Source organism: Mytilus californianus, unplaced genomic scaffold (genome assembly GCF_021869535.1).
Source record: "Mytilus californianus isolate M0D057914Y unplaced genomic scaffold, xbMytCali1.0.p SCAF_7, whole genome shotgun sequence".
NCBI lineage: Eukaryota > Metazoa > Mollusca > Bivalvia > Mytilida > Mytilidae > Mytilus > Mytilus californianus.
This window is the reverse complement of record NW_026262723.1, coordinates 41276181-41295428: the sequence shown is the minus strand read 5'-3', so window position 1 is coordinate 41295428 and position 19248 is coordinate 41276181. Positions and strand designations below refer to the sequence as shown.

The window sequence follows — 19248 nt, the reverse complement described above, 5'->3', positions numbered from 1 at the left end:
ACTCAAGAACAATAAAAGTGACCCTACCCAAATTTGTACTTGATGATGATCAGAGTTTTGTGGTAAAAATTATTGTGTAAAGGTTTCATAATTTTGGTTGGGGCAAACTTAAGTTACAGAACGGAAACTAAAAATTTTGCAATTTTTCGATTTATAAAGGGTCATAACTCGATAATGATTAAAGTTACACCAACAAAATTCAACTTGATCTGTGTTTTGTGGTAAAAAGCATTGTGTATAAGTTTCATAACATTTGGTTGAGGCAACTTAAGTTAGAGAACAGAAACTAAAAATTTTGCATTTTTTTCCATTTATAAAGGGGCATAACTCGAGAATGGTTAACAGTCAGGGGACTTACTTAAATGAGTGATTTTCTAAATCACTGATTCAAGTAACATAATGTCCATAAAGGTTGGAAGTAAGAGTTGTCTTTCTTTAATAATCACCTATTTAAGTAGTACAAATTAATCACTAGACTAAGTGATTTAATTTTATTGTCGCTTTAAATATAGAATACTAATGATCCAGGGACTAATTATGTTGCTAAAATTATCAGAACCAACATCTGTGTTGATAGAATGACCGGGTCATGTCAGGTGATGACCTTGTATTAAATCTAGGATAATGACATAAAAATCACTTGTTTAAGTATCATACCTCAATTTCCTTCCAAAAAATCACTTCTTTAAGTATCATTATTTTAATAACCCCCACTAATTTCAACACCCCCAAACAGTGAAATTTTGATTGCGAAGAGTAGAATTTTATTACATAACCTATAAGATGAAACCTTGAATTTTACAGGAAAAATACTCTGCTGGGAAAAATCTGTTAAGAAAGTATCAGTTCATTATGTAAAGCCATTTTTATAGCATTTTTTCAACTAAAATAGAATTTGCAGCTAAATGATTGCATCAAAGGCATAACCCTTGCTGCTTAAAAGAAGCAAAAAGTTCATTTTTTTCAATTTTACTAATGAAAAGATATTATCTAAACCTATGTGTTTAAAATTTTGGTAAAACTACAAATCACAATTTGCGACAAAACTTCGAATTTGCTACTTAAATAAGTGATTTAAAAATTCGTAAGGGTTCCGCGGAACCCAGTGTCTCGCCTACTTTTGCTGTTAATTGCAGGCTCAACAAAAATGAGGAAAAAAATCAATAAAAATATTCCTTTAGATACTATCTTTAGATTGTAAGAAGCTTATGTCAAAGTTTGGTATAAATCCAGGATAGTTTATGAATCTAATAAATGTTTTAAAAACTTTAACTGCAGACTGTATTTAATGTTAACTGGAAAAAAACTAAGTCCATTTATAAGTAAAATACGGATAAACAGGTACAAATTTTAACAAAATTTCCTTCTAGATACTAGCTTTTGATCATAAACAAGCTTCTGTCCAAAATTTGGTACAAATCCAGGATAGTTTAAGAAAGTTATTAAAATTTTAAAAACTTTAACCACAGAGTGAATGTATTGTTTCCTGGCAGAAAAACTAAGTCCATTTATAAGTAAAATACGGAAAAAAAGAACTTTTTTTTTTAACAAATTTACTTCTGGATACTATGTTATGATCATAAACAAGCTTCTGTCCATGTTAGGTACAAATCCAGGATAGTTTAAGAAAGTTATTAAAATTTTAAAAACTTTAACCACAGAGTGAATGTATTGTTTCTTGGCAGAAAAACTAAGTCCATTTATAAGTAAAATACGGAAAAAATGAAATTTTTTTTTTAACAAATTTACTTCTGGATATTATCTTATGATCATAAACAAGCTTCTGTCCAAGTTTGGTACAAATCCAGGATAGTTTAAGAAAGTTATTAAAATTTTAAAAACTTTAACCACAGAGTGAATGTAATGTTTCCTGGCAGAAAAACTAAGTCCATTTACAAGTAAAATACGGAAAAACAGGAATTTTATTTTTACAAAATTTACTTCTGGATACTATCTTATGATCATAAACAAGCTTCTGTCCAAGTATGGTACAAATCCAGGATAGTTTAAGAAAGTTATTAAAATTTTAAAAACTTTAACCACAGAGTGAATGTAATGTTTCCTGGCAGAAAAACTAAGTCCATTTACAAGTAAAATACGGAAAAACAGGAATTTTATTTTTACAAAATTTACTTCTGGATACTATCTTATGATCATAAACAAGCTTCTGTCCAAGTATGGTAGAAATCCAGGATAGTTTAAGAAGGTTATTAAAATTTCAAAAACTTTAACCACAGAGTGAATATTTGTGGACGCCGCCGACGACAACGACGACGACGACGCCGACGGAATGTAGGATCGCTATGTCTCGCTTTTTCGACTAAAGTCGAAGGCTCGACAAAAATCACTTATTTCAATAAGTCCCCTGACTGGTTAAAGTGACCCAACCAAAATTCAAACTTGATCTGTATATTGTGGTGATAAGCATTGTGTATAAGTTTCATAATATTTGGTTGTGGCAAAATTAAGTTAGAGAACGGAAACTAAAAATTTTGCAATTTTTCCATTTATAAAGGGGCTAACTCTAAAACAGTTAAAGTGATGCCACCAAAATTCAAACTTGATCTGTATTTTGTGATAATAAGCATTGTGTATAAGTTTCATAATATTTGGTTGTGGCAAACTTAAGTTAGAGAACGGAAACTAAAAATTTTGCAATTTTCCCATTTATAAAGGGGCATAACTCGAGAATGGTAAAAGTGACGCCACCAAAATTCAAACTTGATCTGTATTTTGTGGTAATAAGCATTGTGTATAAGTTTCATAACATTTGGTTAAGGCAAACTCAAGCTAGAGAATGGAAACCAATTTTGGGACGTACATACATACTTTACAGACGGACAAGGGTAAAACTTAATGCCCCCTCCGCTACGGCGGGCGCATAATAACATGTATAAAAACAAATCAGTATATTTTGATACAGGAAAAAAGTAATAAATCAAGGAAACCCTGATGGATGACAATATAAATAGGAAGATGTGGTATGAGTGCCAATGAGACAACTCTCCATCCAAGTCACAATGTATAAAAAGTTAACACCACTGTAGCCACCTTTATAGGTCAAAGTACGGCCTTCAACATGGAGCCTTGGCTCACACCAAACAGCAAGCTATAAAAGGCCCCAAAATGACTAGTGTAAAACAATTAAAACAGGAAAACCAACTGTCTAATCTATATAAGAAACGAGAAACACCTATGAACCACACCAACAAATGACAAACGACAACCACTGAACAACAGGCTCCTGACAAGTATAGATTACTGCTGTACAACTTCACTACTGTAACAGATCCAGACTAACTTTTGTAAGTTGCAAAAATGATGGGGTACACTCAATCTACCAAGATAATATAAACAAGTGGCTCTCAAGAGCCTGAATCACTCACCTGTATTTCAGAGGAGAAGATTTTTAAATGTTAGCAAACTTGATGAACAAATTGTGTAAAATTGTCTTTAAAGGGCAATAACTCCTTAAGGGGTCAATTGACAATTTTGGTCACATTAACTTTTTTGTAGATCTTACTTTGCTGAACATTATTGCTGCTTACAGTTTATATATATCTATAATAATATTCAAAATAATAACAAAAAACTGCAAAATTTTGTTAAAACTACCAATTCTGTGGCAGCAACCCAACAATGGGTTGTTTGATTCGTCTGATAATTTCAGGGCCGATAGATCTTCACCAATTAAACAATTTTACCCCATGTTACATTTGCTCTAAAAGATTTAGTTTTTGAGATATAAGCCAAAAACTGCATTTGACCCTTATGTTCTATTTTTAGCCATGGTGGCCATGTTTGCCGATGGATACAAACTTTGGATACAATTTATAAACAAGATACCCTAAGGAGCATTTAGTTAAAGTTTGAAGGTAATTGGCCCAGTAGTTTCAAAGGAGAAGATTTTTAAATGTTAGCAAACTTGATGAACAAATTGTGTAAAACTGTCTTTAAAGGGCAATAACTCCTTAAGGGGTCAATTGACAATTATGGTCATATTAACTTTTTTGTAGATCTTACTTTGCTGAACATTATTGCTGCTTACAGTTTATATATATCTATAATAATATTCAAAATAATAACAAAAAACTGCACAATTTTGTTAAAACTACCAATTCGGTGGCAGAAACCCAACAATGGGTTGTTCGATTCGTCTGAAAATTTCAGACCTGATAGATCTTGACCAATTGAACAATTTTACCCCGGGTCAGATTTGCTCTAAAAGCTTTAGTTTTAGAGATATAAGCCAAAAACTGCATTTGACCCCTATGTTCTATTTTTAGCCATGGCAGCCATGTTTGTCGATGGATCAAAACTTCGGAAACAATTTATAAACTAGATACCCTAAGGAACAATTAGTTAAAGTTTGAAGGTATTTGGCCCAGTAGTTTCAGAGGAGAAGATTTTTTAAATAGTTTACGATGACAGACGACGACAGAAGACGACGGACGCCAAGTGATGGCATAAGCTCACATGGGGCCCTTTGGGCCCCTGTAAGCTAAAAAGAAGATATGGTATGATTGCAAATGAGACAACTCTTCACAAGAGACCAAATGACACAGAAATTAACAACTATTTGTTGCCGAAACGTACATAAATATTATCAAGGAGAAAATTAACAGCTTCAATCATCTCATCACACCTCCAGTAAGTATATCTAGCATATTTTCCTTTCTCATTAGACTATAATAAGTGAACGGCAAAATGTGGGTCAAAACCCAAATTTGAAATCAATTTAAAAAAGTTCACATAATTATGGACAACTAGTAAATTTTATGTTGATCTGATTAAACAACCTTAAACAAGAAATTAACCTGATATGGGAAGGATGAACAGGACACACAGGTTTTAAGAAATTCCTTCTACTATGGCAGATTTGGTATAAAAACAACTAGATGCTCCCAGGAGTCTGAGATTCAATTCACAAAAAATCTTAGGAGAAAAAATACTTGTAAGTCATGAACATTTCAGTATATATCTTATGATCAACATGATCAATTTGTGTTGTAAATTTTCCCCCCTGAAATTTTATTACATTACAATGATGAGGGCTGTAACTCCTGAATGACAAAAATGAAAATAGTCAATATCAAACTTGACCTCCATTTTGTCTTCAGTAACAACATATTAAAATTTTATTGGTTGGATGCTGCTCAAGATATTGCACAGTAACAACATAAGTGGACATTTTTCCATCAATCATAAGGACCATAACTCCTGAATGGAAATAGCAAAACTCGTTATTATTGAACATGACCTAAATTTTGTCATCCATTCCAAAATATTAAAGTAAGAAAAGCTTTGAAAGAACCAATCTCAAATTATTACATGAAAACAACTTAAATCGTGTTTCCAATAATTAACATATTCAACATCCTGTTTCCATACACAATTCTGCTACTTATTTCTTTTTCTCAGTTTTAATTCAAGGGAAATCACTGGCCTTAAATTTCATACAACAAATTTATTGGGATATCATAACAAACCTTCTCCAAAAAAATGCCCAGTCACTCCATCAAGGGATATTCAAGTTTTCATCAGGTGTTTGTGTAATCTTAAGGGAGTAACCATTTAACTTCAAGAGAGGGGGTTATGGTTTTTTGTCTGAGTCAGACATTTTTTTTTTGCCCAAAGCGCAAAGATTTTTTTTTTTTTTTCCATGCTATCAATCAATCAAATTATTTTTTTTTCAAAATTTAACACTATAAGGTGTAATACCACCAAATCATAGTACGTCACATCCGGTTGCATACGAAAATAGGTCGAAAAAAAATATTCCCTTGAATTTGACAGTTGTAGGTAATTGATCCTACATTTCATTGCAGTAAAACATTTCTGAGTCATAAACATATATCTTGGGTATTTCAAAGCACCATTATTTCTTTATTTGGGGTTTCTATAGAATATTTTGGAAACTTGAGGTTACATGGTTACTAAAGCTTGTACACAGGTTAAAAAAGGGGGAAAATTTGATTGGTTAACTTCCAGTGATGGTTATTTTCTTATATGCAATGAAATGTTATGTGAAATTTTTTCTATAGTACTGGACAGGATAAAACTTTACTCATGCCAAGTATTTCTTTATTTGAAACAAAGATAAATTCTGCACAATTTTTTGAAAAGTGCAAATTTAACAAAGACTAATAGGGGAAAATCAATGGTGGTATTACACCATAAGGTATGGGGAAAATCTGGATTCAGAATATTTTTTTTTTTTGTCATATATGCTTGACCACAATATTTTTTTTCATTAAATTGGGGATCAGAATATATTTTTTAGGAAAAAACCATAACCCCCCCTTGAAGTTATATGGTCGTTCCCTAATGTAACACAATTGTTCACATCTTGGTCCTTTGGTCTATGGATAGTTGTCTCATTGGAATTGATACCACATCTCCATAATCATTTTAATGTTTCTTTTTATTCCAAAAAAACCTCTGGTTTGGCATGTATTCTGAGAAATTTTGCAATTTTCTATCTTACTAACCTTGTGACTTTTGTTGTTTGTTCAATACAAATGGATGATCTTGAGGCTTTGTTTGCACCAATAGCTGAAATGGTGGTTTTTGTCTCAATAATTTAGCTCGAAGCTGTGGTTGCTCCAATAGTTTAGCTCGAATCTTTGTTTTCACAGATACTTGAGGTTGAGGAAGTTTTTGCACCAATAGCTGACCCTGAGGCTGTGTTGGCACTGATGGCTGACCTTCAAGATGTGTTTGCACTGATAGTTCACCTTCAGGTTGAATTTGCACTGAAAGGTGACTTTGAGGCTGTGTTTGTACTGATAGCTGACCTTCAGGTCGAATTTGCATTGATAGCTGACTTTGAGGCTGTGTTTGTACTGATAATTGACCTTGTATTGTTATGCTTGCTGGCAATGTATTCTTTTTACTACTCATTGTAATGTTTTGTAATGGTAAACAATGTTCAACTTTTTTTTCAGTGTCAAACATATTTTCATTTTTATCTACAGGCAGAAAAACTTCAGATTCAACCATAGCTTTATTGTTTGATTGGTCACTTTCAATATCCATGGAATCCTCAATTTTTATAGTATTCTGACACTCAGTAAATACTGTCCCAGCACAGAAACTACTGTGCTTACAAACTTCAGTTTCAGATGTATTTTCAATTTTCATTTTATTTGAGGTCTTTGCAGAGGCGATGATGTTTTCAAACTGTCCACATTCTGTTTCAGATACATTTTCTATTTTTATTGGTTTATTGACATTTACATATTCATCAGCTGTTAAATGATCATCTTTTTTTCTAGATGATTCCAACGTTACGAATGATTCCTTTAAACATCTATTTTGTCGATCAGTCACATGGCCTGCACTCTGAGGCTCCAGCGGCAACTTACAAACAGTATCCTGATTTTTAATCACATTGCTACTTTCTGTAGTACTATGAGGAGTGCTACGTAGGACTAATATATATGTAGGATTTGTACTGTTCAGAGTACCAGTAAATGGTACCAATTTTGAAGAAGGGTTCAGTGTTATATTGCTATGTACTAATTTTTTATTTACATTCTGAGATGCAGCGGAGGGTGAAAGAAAATTTTGTAAGATTGTTGACAAATTTAAATGTTGAGACCCTGATGCTGCATTCTGTTGTGTTGTGGATGGACCAAGTGTAAGGCTTACTGTTGAATTTGTAGCTTTTGTAGTAGCTGGCATCTGCAGTTTTGTTGTTGCAATGAAAGTAGGCTTACTAGCTATAGGTACATTGTTCTGAGATTTGGTAGAGGGAACAAGAGTTGTTCCTTTAGTTGACAATGGTGCCATAGTAAATCCTGGTGTGGAGATTTGTTTCTTATAATCAGGAAAATGTGAGATGTTTCCTTTAATGCTATGTGGTTTGGTTAAAGGGTCACATTCTATCCTTGAGTTCATATTCTGGACTAAAGGAACAAGAACTGTTTCCTGAGCCCTCTCATTAAAATTGACTGAAGATTTTGAAAATGCATTCTGAAAGTTTGCAGAAGGAACTGGTTTGACTTTTGTACCTGAACTGGCAACTGTTTGCATTGGTTTTGGCACAGATTGAATCAGTTGACATTTTGTGACTTCAGGAATTGGTGTTGAGTTAGAAGCCAGTAGAGAATCTTTCTCTGCAGAGACTTGATGTTGACTTGCATCTTTATCGACTACTACTTCACCACCAGGGTACTCAAATAATACTTCCATTTCACCATTTTCTGTCTTAAATGTGAGTGTTGAATCTGTTGCATCATGCTCTAAGCCATGATCAATTTCTGATGTTGTCTTTACAGCTTCATCATGTGGTGCAAGTTTTGCTTCAACTTTATTATCGGTATCAACATCTGTTCCTTTCTTATTAATATCAATATTCATAGTGTTGCTGTTTTATCACATCCTTTGCTTTGCTTATATTTTTATTAAAAGCACATCTGTGAAAAAAAGGAAAAGAGCTATTAATTAAAGAGTAGTAATAGAATAATGAATTGCAATATTGTTTATTGTATAAATTTTTTTTTCTCTAATTCTTACCGGTACTCGATTTATCCTTTTCCTGACCTGTTGATTATTTTTATTTAATCAACATGTGGTTCATTTGATCTCAGTTCTTCATTCATGTCATTGGTCAAAATTTGATTATGACGTCAATTTTTCTTGCTTTCCTCTGAATTTCCTATTCTGACAGCATGAATATATATACAGGCGACCATGCCTGATTAATTTTACCTAGAAAGAACACATCTCTTTGCTGACCATTCGAAAGGAAGGATTGAATTTGTCTGCATATCGTTTAAAAATCATTAGAGAAACAGATTCCAACACCAAATCTTGTGCATTATGATATTTATCCACTCTCGACAGTTAAATTTTAAATATTTAAAACTCTCAGCAGGCCTCACATTTTAACATTGAAAATTAAACTGTCTTGAGTGAATAAATATCACACTCACTACAGTGGTAGAATATATATATATCAGGTAAATTTGAAGTACATTCAGGGCTCAACACAACACTAGCAAGTCATGTATTTAAAGTGGGTAAACTGCTAGTTTCGCTAGTTTGGAAATAGAAAGTAGGTTTTTTCAAACTGAACAGCAGATGTACAGAAGTAAAAATAAATATATAGTTGACATCTATACTTATAATACTGATTCCTTCAAACCAGCAAACTTGTACATAATAAATACTACAAAATCATATTTTATGTTATAACTATGAAATACTACTTGTTGTATTATTATATTCTATGTTATAACTATGAAATACTACTTGTTGTATTATTATATTCTATGTTATAACTATGAAATACTACTTGTTGTATTATTATATTCTATGTTATAACTATGAAATACTACTTGTTGTATTATTATATTCTATGTTATGACATACTACTTGTTGTATTATTATATTTTATGTTATGACTATGAAATACTACTTGTTGTATTATTATATTTTATGTTATGACTATGAAATACTACTTGTTGTATTATTATATTTTATGTTATAACTATGAAATACTACTTGTTGTATTATTATATTCTATGTTATAACTATGAAATACTACTTGTTGTATTATTATATTCTATGTTATAACTATGAAATAATACTTGTTGTATTATTATATTTTATGTTATGACATACTACTTGTTGTATTATTATATTTTATGTTATAACTATGAAATACTACTTGTTGTATTATTATATTCTATGTTATAACTATGAAATACTACTTGTTGTATTATTATATTCTATGTTATAACTATGAAATACTACTTGTTGTATTATTATATTCTATGTTATAACTATGAAATACTACTTGTTGTATTATTATATTCTATGTTATAACTATGAAATACTACTTGTTGTATTATTATATTCTATGTTATAACTATGAAATAATACTTGTTGTATTATCAGTCAGGGGTGCTACTTAAACAAGTGATTTCATCATCACTTATTTCAGTGATTTGATAAATTCAGTTATCACCTATTTAAGTGATTTTAGTGTTTTCTTTGATCTTCAAATGCTAATTTCATTGATTTTCCATATTTTCACAATCTTTTCTATAATTTTCCTACATAAATCAATTATCCCTTTTTCTTTGTATATTAATTTCACCAGTGCGCTTGGGCAGTAAGTTAGTGCGCTAAAGCTTTTAAAAGTACCCTTGGGAATTTTTCTGTAATCAAAAATTCATTAACTACTCTTACTATCAGACAAAGATCAACAATATTAGGTAACCTGATTGGTTTTCTTTAGAGTTAGAATGATCTACTTCAAGGTTATGACCTGATCTACAAACTATTCCAGTTTTTGCATATTTTAAAAAAACTGTAAAAGTGTCAGGCTTATCAAGCAAAAGACAATTTCTGCATATACATAGTTGTTTTTTCAATGGAATTGTTGTCTTTTTACCAATAAAAAAATCAAGCTTGTGGGAAAAATATCAAGAAAATGTTATAAACACTTATTAAAGTGATTACATTTTAACTTCTAAAATTACTTGTTTCAGTGATTTTAAAAAGTCTGTGAGAAAATTTTTAATATTTCACAGCCAAAATCACTCGAGGGAGTGATTCTGAAATCACTTGTTTAAGTAGTACCCCTGACTGATTATTATATTCTATGTTATAACTATGAAATAATACTTGTTGTATTATTATATTCTATGTTATAACTATGAAATAATACTTGTTGTATTATTATATTTTAAGTTATAACCACAATCATGACAATGGAATAAATACTTTAAGAATGACGATATGTCCCTTGGACGATGTGGTGGTATGGCCGACACATCCTATGGACGACGTGGAAGTATGGCTGTCGCGTCTCGAAAGCTACTAACACCCTGCATAATATATATATAAAAAGTTCTTAGTCTTAAACTATAAAAATACATTTTTGTAAGGAGATGTGGTATGATTACCAATGAGACAACTATCCATCAAAGTTCAAATGAAGTGGATGTAAGCAATTATAGGCAACTGTACAGCCTTCAACAATGAGAAAACCCCATACCATATAGTCAACTTGGCTATAAAAGGCCTAAACATGACATATGTAAAAAAATCAATTGAGAAAACTAATGGTTTATAACAACAAAAAAATTTGTGAAAAAAAAACAAATATGACAGACATGAACCAACGACAACCACTGAACTACAGCATGTACAGGCTTCTGACCATATATGTCCATTCAAGTTATTAGAAATTTATCGGGTTTGTTTTGCCAGGTGAAAATTTTGCATGTTTGTTGATTTAATGTTGTGGAAAGAAAGAGAGAAGGGGTCTTTATCATCGCATGAAACAAGTGCCTGTAACATGTGAAACAGTGTAATATAGAGTGTATTATCATTTAGCATGTACACAGTTTCATCACAAGCTCAGGTATTTGGGTCTCTTGGAATTTATGAATTAAATATCAATTTTTAACAATGTCATTTTGACTATGCCTGTTCTGCATGGTATGCTGGTGTCAGCAACAAATATAAAGATAAGTTACAAGTATTACAAAACAAATGTGTTAGATTTATAAAAAAATACTGGATAATTAGATCAAAAGTTGACCATAATGTATTGAATAGTATTGGTTATGTTAATATTGAAAATAGTGTTAAACAATTGAGATTAAACCATGTTCATAATATTTATTACCACCATTGTCCTAATTATATGTATACAAATTTTACAAAGGTGAGACATTTTCATCATTTCACACGAAATAGTGAATATAACTTCTGGGTTCCACCAGTAAAGAGTCAACAAAAAGATACATTTTATTTTAATGGCATACAAGATTGGAATATGTTGCCAAATATTATGTTAAAATAATAAAGAAAATAAAGGATTTCAAAATTAGCGTCAAAGAGTACTTGACCAAAAGTTATAGTGCGGCTTCAGCAGACTTCTTTTTATACTATTAAAACTTATTTTTTATTTTATTAAACTTAAATCTCTTTAAATTATTTTTATATGAAGTTTTTATGTCATATTAATTTGTGTAATATCATTTTTTGTATGTCGAAACTATAAGTCGTTTACACGAAGGGACCCCATTGGAAACAAGCCTTAGAGCTTTCATGGGTTATCCCTGATAAAATATCAGCAAATTTTTTCCATGCACTTACATTTTTTGTAAGGATACTACACTCATAAAATGCCATTATATTTTACAAAGTATGTGTTAGTATTGTCTTTATGTATCGTATATAATTGAGTATTGTATTAACTCATATGCTTGATATTTTATTGAATAAAATATTATTATTAATATTATTATTATCTTGTAGTCCAATATTAAATTATGACGTCTTGAAATGCTATTTTTTTTATAGCCCCTATTCCTTTATCTGTACATAGGTTTATATGTTCCTTTATGTTTTAAGGTGTATCAGGAACATATATATTGATATATTACTGTTCCCAGGGTGTATATAATTGCTACAATTATACCCTATACATGGGTAAGTGCTCCACAGTTAATGAATTAATGGAGGAACATACAAGACTCTGAAACTGATCAGATAGCATATTTACCAAATTGGAAACGGTAGTCTCATGTTTAGCATAGCATAAACTGCTCTTTGCTAACAAAACTTCTATAGAATTTTAATTTAAAGCGCATCATGTATTATCTGTTGTAGTTCGTTCTTGGGAAGGGGAGAGCAGCTTGTTTATTACGTATTACACGGAAAATTTTCAGTCTTCTTCCGTGAAGCGTCCAGATATTACACACGATGATGGCAGATTTGTAGCATTTTGTTTTTGTTTTTCTTGCCTGCAGTAATAAATAAGCTGTGGCATAGCATGTTTGTATGTAGAAATGTTGAAGACAAAGGTATCCACAACCTCCTTACAAAAGTCATAAAGTGTTTGGCTTCATCTTGTATTTACTACAGCATGCCGAAGGGGAGCATCCCTTTCCATAGGCATAGTCCAATTGGCAAATAATAATGACGTCTTGAAAGGCTATTTTATTTTTTTGCTTTGACGCCTTCCTGTGTCGAAATGGGATATAAACATGATGAATTTTATGTAAAAACACAGCATGTATAATTTATCTCAATATCTTTACTACAGAGTTTTTTTGGGAGATTTTATTCGTGATTTGTTTTAACAATGTTTAATAGAAAAAAATTTTAGAATCAAAGATGAAGAATAGAGAAAAATGGCATATAAAATTAAAAACATTAAAGAATACTTTGCAGTCCGGTAGTCCAAATAATTATGACGTCTTGAAAGGATATTTTATTTTTTTGCTTTGAAGCCTTCCAATATTCTGTAATCTGTAGGTGTCGCTGTTGACACTGGATTGTCTCTCTTGTAAATATAAGTCTCGCATGTACGATTTTCAATCTGGTAAACAACTCACTTGTACTTTAATACATTTAGGTGGCATCTGTATTAAAATATTAAGAAATAAAAAAGGAAAAAAAAAATATGATTTAACATTTGTAGTAAAAAAAAAAACTAAAAAAATTTCTTAATCAAAATGGCGCGACTCGCGGATAAAATCACCCAACAACCGCATTAGTGTCTCTAGAGACAGAGGAGTTGTCGTTTTTTTCTATTGACAATAAAAGTTCTAAATCAATATGTACCCGTGTTAAAAAATATCTCATGTATACATAGGTTTCTGTCTAGCCTCTTCATAATTTTCACAAAAAAGTAAATAATCAGGGTAGGAAACTCACTGGAAATGTCTACCAGACCACAGGGCTGGCTGCATAAAAAAATTACCTGTCCTGATCAAAATTTACCAGCCCTGAAAATTAATGCAATAAAAATCCAACCCATTTTCCTTCAAGATTCTAAATTATGTTTTTGTGTTTTGAGATGTTTTAATGTACTTTCGATTTCCTCTAATATTTATTTTTTATTTAATAAACGCGATCGCGATTGGACGATTCAATACCAGCTAGCCAATGAGTGCAGATCTTACAAACAACAGGTATCACCATGTTCGGTTCCAATTGGCAGTCATGATTCTTACGTGCTGTTATGAATGGGGTAATACTGAGAACTCATTCCAAAAATAGAAAAAGGTAATCCCAACCTGCAAAAAATAGACCGTCCACCGGACTGTTTATATTTAATTTTTGACCGCCCGATCGTAAAATAGGCCGTCTCGGGCGGTCAGGCGGGCTATAATTTCCAACTCTGAAATAATGTTCCACGGTTTCTAATTGACCACATTCACACTTTGGATCTACATATGAATTGATTTTGTTTTGATAATTTTTTAGGTAATATCCTGATCTTAAATTTCTAATAATTTTTGATGTTTTATGATCTGGAAAATCAAGTGTTAATTTTTCATTGACATTATGGTGGAAATTATAATAGAATCTTACTGTATCAGAATTGTCCCAACGATGTTGCCATTTTTTATTCACTAAAATCCTTGCTGCTGTTTTTATACGCCCGTTTATGGGACGTATTATGGTATACCGTTGTCCGTCTGTCCGTCCGTCCGTCTGTCCGTCTGTCCGTCCGTCTGTCCGTCGTCAACATGTCGGACATTAACTCAAAATTGCTTAAACCAATTTGCATAAAACTTTGGTGAATTGTTTATATCTATTGACGTGAGCTCCCTTTCGTTTTTTATAAAATTTAGATTTTACGTTTCCGAGTTATGGGGTTTTATTCATTAAAAAAAGGGTGATTTTCCAGTTTTCGGACAATAAGTCAAGAATGCTTTCACCAACTTGCAAGAAATTGTGGTGAATTGTTTATATCTATTGACATGAGCTCCCTTTTGATTTTTATAAATTTTAGATTTTACGTTTCCGAGTTACGGGGTTTTATTCATAAAAAAAGGGGGGACTTTCCAGTTATCAGACAAAAACTCACAAATGCTTTCAGCAATTCTTATGAAACTTTGGTGAATTGTTTGTATGTATTGATGTAAGCTCCCTTTAGAATTTTATAAATTTTACATTTTACATTTCTGAGTTATGGGGTTTTATTCATTAAAAAGGGGTGATTTTCCAGTTTTCTGACAATAACTCAAAAATGCTGTCACCAATTCTCATGAAACTTTGGTGAATTGTTTATATCTATTGATGTAAGCTCCCTTTTTATTTTCATAAATTTCTAATATGACATTGAGAATTAATTATACTTTATTTGTTTATAGTCTGACAACAGATTTACTAAGTATTGCACAACAGCAAGAAATCTTTAATTGAACATAAATTCAATTCATATAACCAATTTCAAGTTCTTTGAATACATTTATTCAGACACCTATAATATGTCAAATATTTAATTACAATCCAAATTCAGACCTGAATCAAGCTTGAATATTGTGTCCATTTTTGCCCCAACTGTTCAGGGTTGGACCTCTGCGGGCGTATCTAGCTGCGCTCAGCGAAGCAGTTTATTATATCTTTGTTTTGTAACTATAATATGGGCTTCTTTTTCAATTTCATTCACCTCTTTAGCTTCTTCTTTAGCTAGTTTATCAGCTTTTTCATTTCCTCTGACATCTGCATGTCCTGGGGTCCATTCAAAACTAATTTTTATTCCATGGTGTTTTTGGATAGATTTAATAAGTGAGATTATTTCATGAGAAGTGGATCTGTGATTTTCAATTTTCCAGTTTAATGATAATATTCCAATAGCTAATTGACTGTCTGAAAATTGGAATATCGAAAGGCTATTTTAATTTTTTTGCTTTGACAAATCCTTCGACGGAAGGCGTCAAAGCAAAAAAATAAAATAGCTATTCAAGACGTCATAATTATTTGGACTAGCAGTACCGTAAATCCGTGATCGGATGTATTTCTGCTTAATTATATACAAATTGTATCAAATTTAATATAAATTGATTTATTGACAAATCAAGTTTGAGTAGTTAATCTCATTTCCCAAAAAATATCTGAAATTAATTTTAAAATCAACAAAACATGTGGGTCATCCGTGTTTTTATTGGAAATGTGTTTGTCCAGTAATCCCCCATGTGCAGTAAATATGTATGGAGGGTCATTTTATCACATTTATCACATTTTTATGAAAGGAAAAAGTGATCTATTAATAGACCACTTATAAGGGGATCCAAGATAATCCCAAAAAAAATTTTCAAGTCAGAAATGAGTTTTGTAAGCAATGATATGATTATCGTTAGCTTTAGGAACTGTATTATATATATCACTAGATATTTTCGTAATAAAGGATTTTTGTGTCTTAACATGAAATAGAATTTTTCAGTTTTATTAAGCTATTATCATTCCAAATTAATCCAAAGGAAAGCAGAAAGCTCATGAAGTCAAAATATGACCGATCTACCTATTTTTGTTCATAAAAAGTCATTTTGATCATTTTTAGCTGGGATTCATCTACCTCCCAAAATCTTGTTAGGGACTATAGATAGATTCCTTTGAAAACTCATATATACAATCAGGTATTCAAAAAAGTTGCCAACCAAAAGTTGTTGCCTTTTATGTAATCATTTGCAATTTGCAATATTTTCCCTTGAATAAAAAACAAACTGTTGTCATCCCTACCTGGGACCTGCAGTTATGTTAGATAACCTCTAATGGTATATATGCTGAGGCTGTCAAAACAAAAATGTTTGCTGAAAATTTCTGGCATTTTTCAAATTACAATTGTCAACAAACATGACAAAAGAGATTTTGTTCTGAAAAAAAGTGTTATTAAAAATCTACGAAGTCACTTTGTGTATAATACTGTTGTGCCAATTACAATTTGACACACAAAAATTAAGTCAACATTTTTTTTTCAACCTGAAGCATACCAGTTAAATGTTAAATGGTTCGGTGGGTTTGTTTCTTTTTTCTTTCAGAACCAGTAAATACTACAATATACCTTCCTTCCAAGTTTGTATATACTTTTTCTTCAATCAAGGTTTTTTCCTTCAATCTGATGCTGTGGGATTGATGAATTTCTAATGAGAGGCATCATGTAAGGTCACCGCAAACGGAAAGGCTGTTAGTGAATCAAAGTGCAGGGAGGCAATAATTCAAAAGCAGTACATTTCTGAAGATTTTGATAAAATAAAGGATTTTCTGTCAAAAGAAAGTCTATGTTTACATGTTATGTAATAAAAGTTTGACATTCAAGTAGATGTACATGTATATATATAAAACATATTCATATTTTTGTTAAATTTAAAGATTAGATCATCGTGACTAGTCTTTAATCATAAAAAATGCTGATATTTAATATAATGTTTCAACACCATATTGTCTACTTATGAAATTTCATCAGAAAAAGAAAAAAAAGAAAAATAACATACATTTTATGTAATATTATACCACTGTTTCAGGTTAGGGTGAAGGTGTTAAAACGTTTAAACCTGCTGCATTTTTATGCACCTGTCCTAAGTCAGGAGCCTGTTGTTCAGCATGTTCAGTGGTTGTCGTTTGTTGGTGTGGTTCATAAGTGTTTCTCATTTTTTATATAGATTCATGAGATCAGACCGTTGGTTTTCCTGTTTGAAATGTTTTACAGTAGTCTTTTTGGGGCCCTTTATAGCTTGCTGTTCGGTGTGAGCCAAGGCTCCGTGTTGAAGGCTGTACTTTGACCTATAATTTTTTACTTTTTACACATTGTGACTTGGATGGATAGTTGTCTCATTGGCACTCATACCAAATCTTCTTATTTATATATATGGGACTTGGAACCGCGATGGTCACGCTGAAATGCGATGGTTTGACGCTGAAGTGCGTTTTTGATCACGCTGAAGTGCGATGGTGGCATTGTGACGCTATCTTGTTTGTAACAACGCCGAAGTGCGATTGTGGTTACGCTGAAGTGCGATGGATTACATAAACTATATTTTCAGTGTCGATGAAAAAGTCAATTTGTTTGTTAAAAGCAGCTTTTCATCTTTATTAAGTAAATCATCTAGAATATTAACCCGTTTAATTAAAGTCATGATAAATATTTCCAGTCCTAATTGTAACGTTGAAGTTTACTTTGGACAAAAATAAGCCAACGTTCATACAATTATTCAAAACGCTAAATACAACATGTACAAAGGTTATTTTCTATAAAAACCAGTGCTAATTTCAATGACTGAAAATGTGATACCGGTAGCTGTTTAGAATGCAATATAATAAGGGCCTTATAAACTTATCACCGTCAGTGGTTTTTACTGCAACTGGAGAAAATATGGAATGTTTTGGCATACTAGTATTCGACATGAATACAACTTGTAAACAGATTTTAATACTAACGGAAAAGGGAAATAATTAGTAGACAGGGGAAATTTGATGATTTAGATCCTTTTTCGAAATCTACAGAAGTTTCGTTTTTTACGTACTATGGAGCTTTGAATTCTCTAACTACATATGGGTCCGCAGAGAGTTTTTCCGTATTATGATATTACGGTAAAAGTGGAACTCATGAGAGCTAAGAGCTGAGATTACGTTAAGATAAACTGTTAAAGCAGAATAATGTCCCCATGCAGCAAATTTAAAGAGAACTATCTCTCATTTAGTATGAAACTGTAACTAATGACATTTATAGACCATTGCACTTCAGCGAACAGACCATCGCACTTCAGTGTGACCATCGCACTTCAGCATCCCCATTGCACCTCCGAGTCCTACATATATATATGACATAGGTTTCCACAATTTTATTTAAAATAAAGAAGTTTTTGATTGGCCACTTCAGTTGATTAAAATTTCTGACCAGTTGGAACAGTTTGTCAGATAAAAAAATGAAAACAACACATTATAAATTTTATGGGTCAGAAGCACTTTTCTGGATTTACCTTCATCAGGAATGCTCAAATGAACAAATTACAATTTGATCAGAATTTTGATTGAACTGCAATACATTTTTTTGAAGGTGGAGAGCAACACTTACAATCAAGTCACAGTAAGAAAATTATCAAGTCAATTTGCAATTTCCCCAAAGGTCTTTTATTGTTAAGGAACTGGTCCACATCTTTTATATATATCTTATGTACAATGATGAAGTCTCTCTGTCTCTTATTTACTGGTTTTAGTAATTAATAATAATAACAATAATAATAATTCTTTATTTCAAGAGGGTTACACAGTTAGCTATAAAACTAATCTTCCCTCAGGCCCTCATGAAATACATTGAAATATAACAAACAGAAAATTATAAAATAACCAAACAAACACACCCATAAGAAAAATCATATAAGAAATTGTTATGAAACATACAATTTTCAAAACCGGTAAAAATGATGAATTCATATAGTATTGACATCATTCAAACTGCCTCAACAATGTTTAAAGTTTAGGTAAGTGTGT

The 19248-nt window shown here is 31.6% G+C and overlaps 2 protein-coding genes across 9 annotated transcripts in view; one reads left to right on the top strand and one right to left on the bottom strand.

The window, feature by feature from the left end:
- The window catches only part of LOC127708422 (uncharacterized), a 56896-nt gene extending 44242 nt beyond the window's left edge, over nucleotides 1–12654 (bottom strand). The window contains exons 1-2 of the mRNA XM_052213293.1: nucleotides 12530–12654; nucleotides 6492–8420 (exon numbers count right to left, since the gene is read on the bottom strand). Coding sequence (XP_052069253.1) covers nucleotides 6492–8364 — 1873 coding nt within the window. The 5' untranslated portion in view covers nucleotides 8365–8420; nucleotides 12530–12654. The remainder of the gene's footprint in view (nucleotides 1–6491; nucleotides 8421–12529) is intronic.
- A 58-nt stretch (nucleotides 12655–12712) lies between these two features.
- Nucleotides 12713–19248, top strand: part of LOC127709458 (uncharacterized) — a 48357-nt gene continuing 41821 nt past the window's right edge. For all 8 annotated transcript variants that reach the window (XM_052215034.1, XM_052215038.1, XM_052215035.1 and 5 more), the window contains exon 1: nucleotides 12713–12830. The gene's annotated coding sequence lies outside the window, so the exon portion shown is untranslated. The remainder of the gene's footprint in view (nucleotides 12831–19248) is intronic.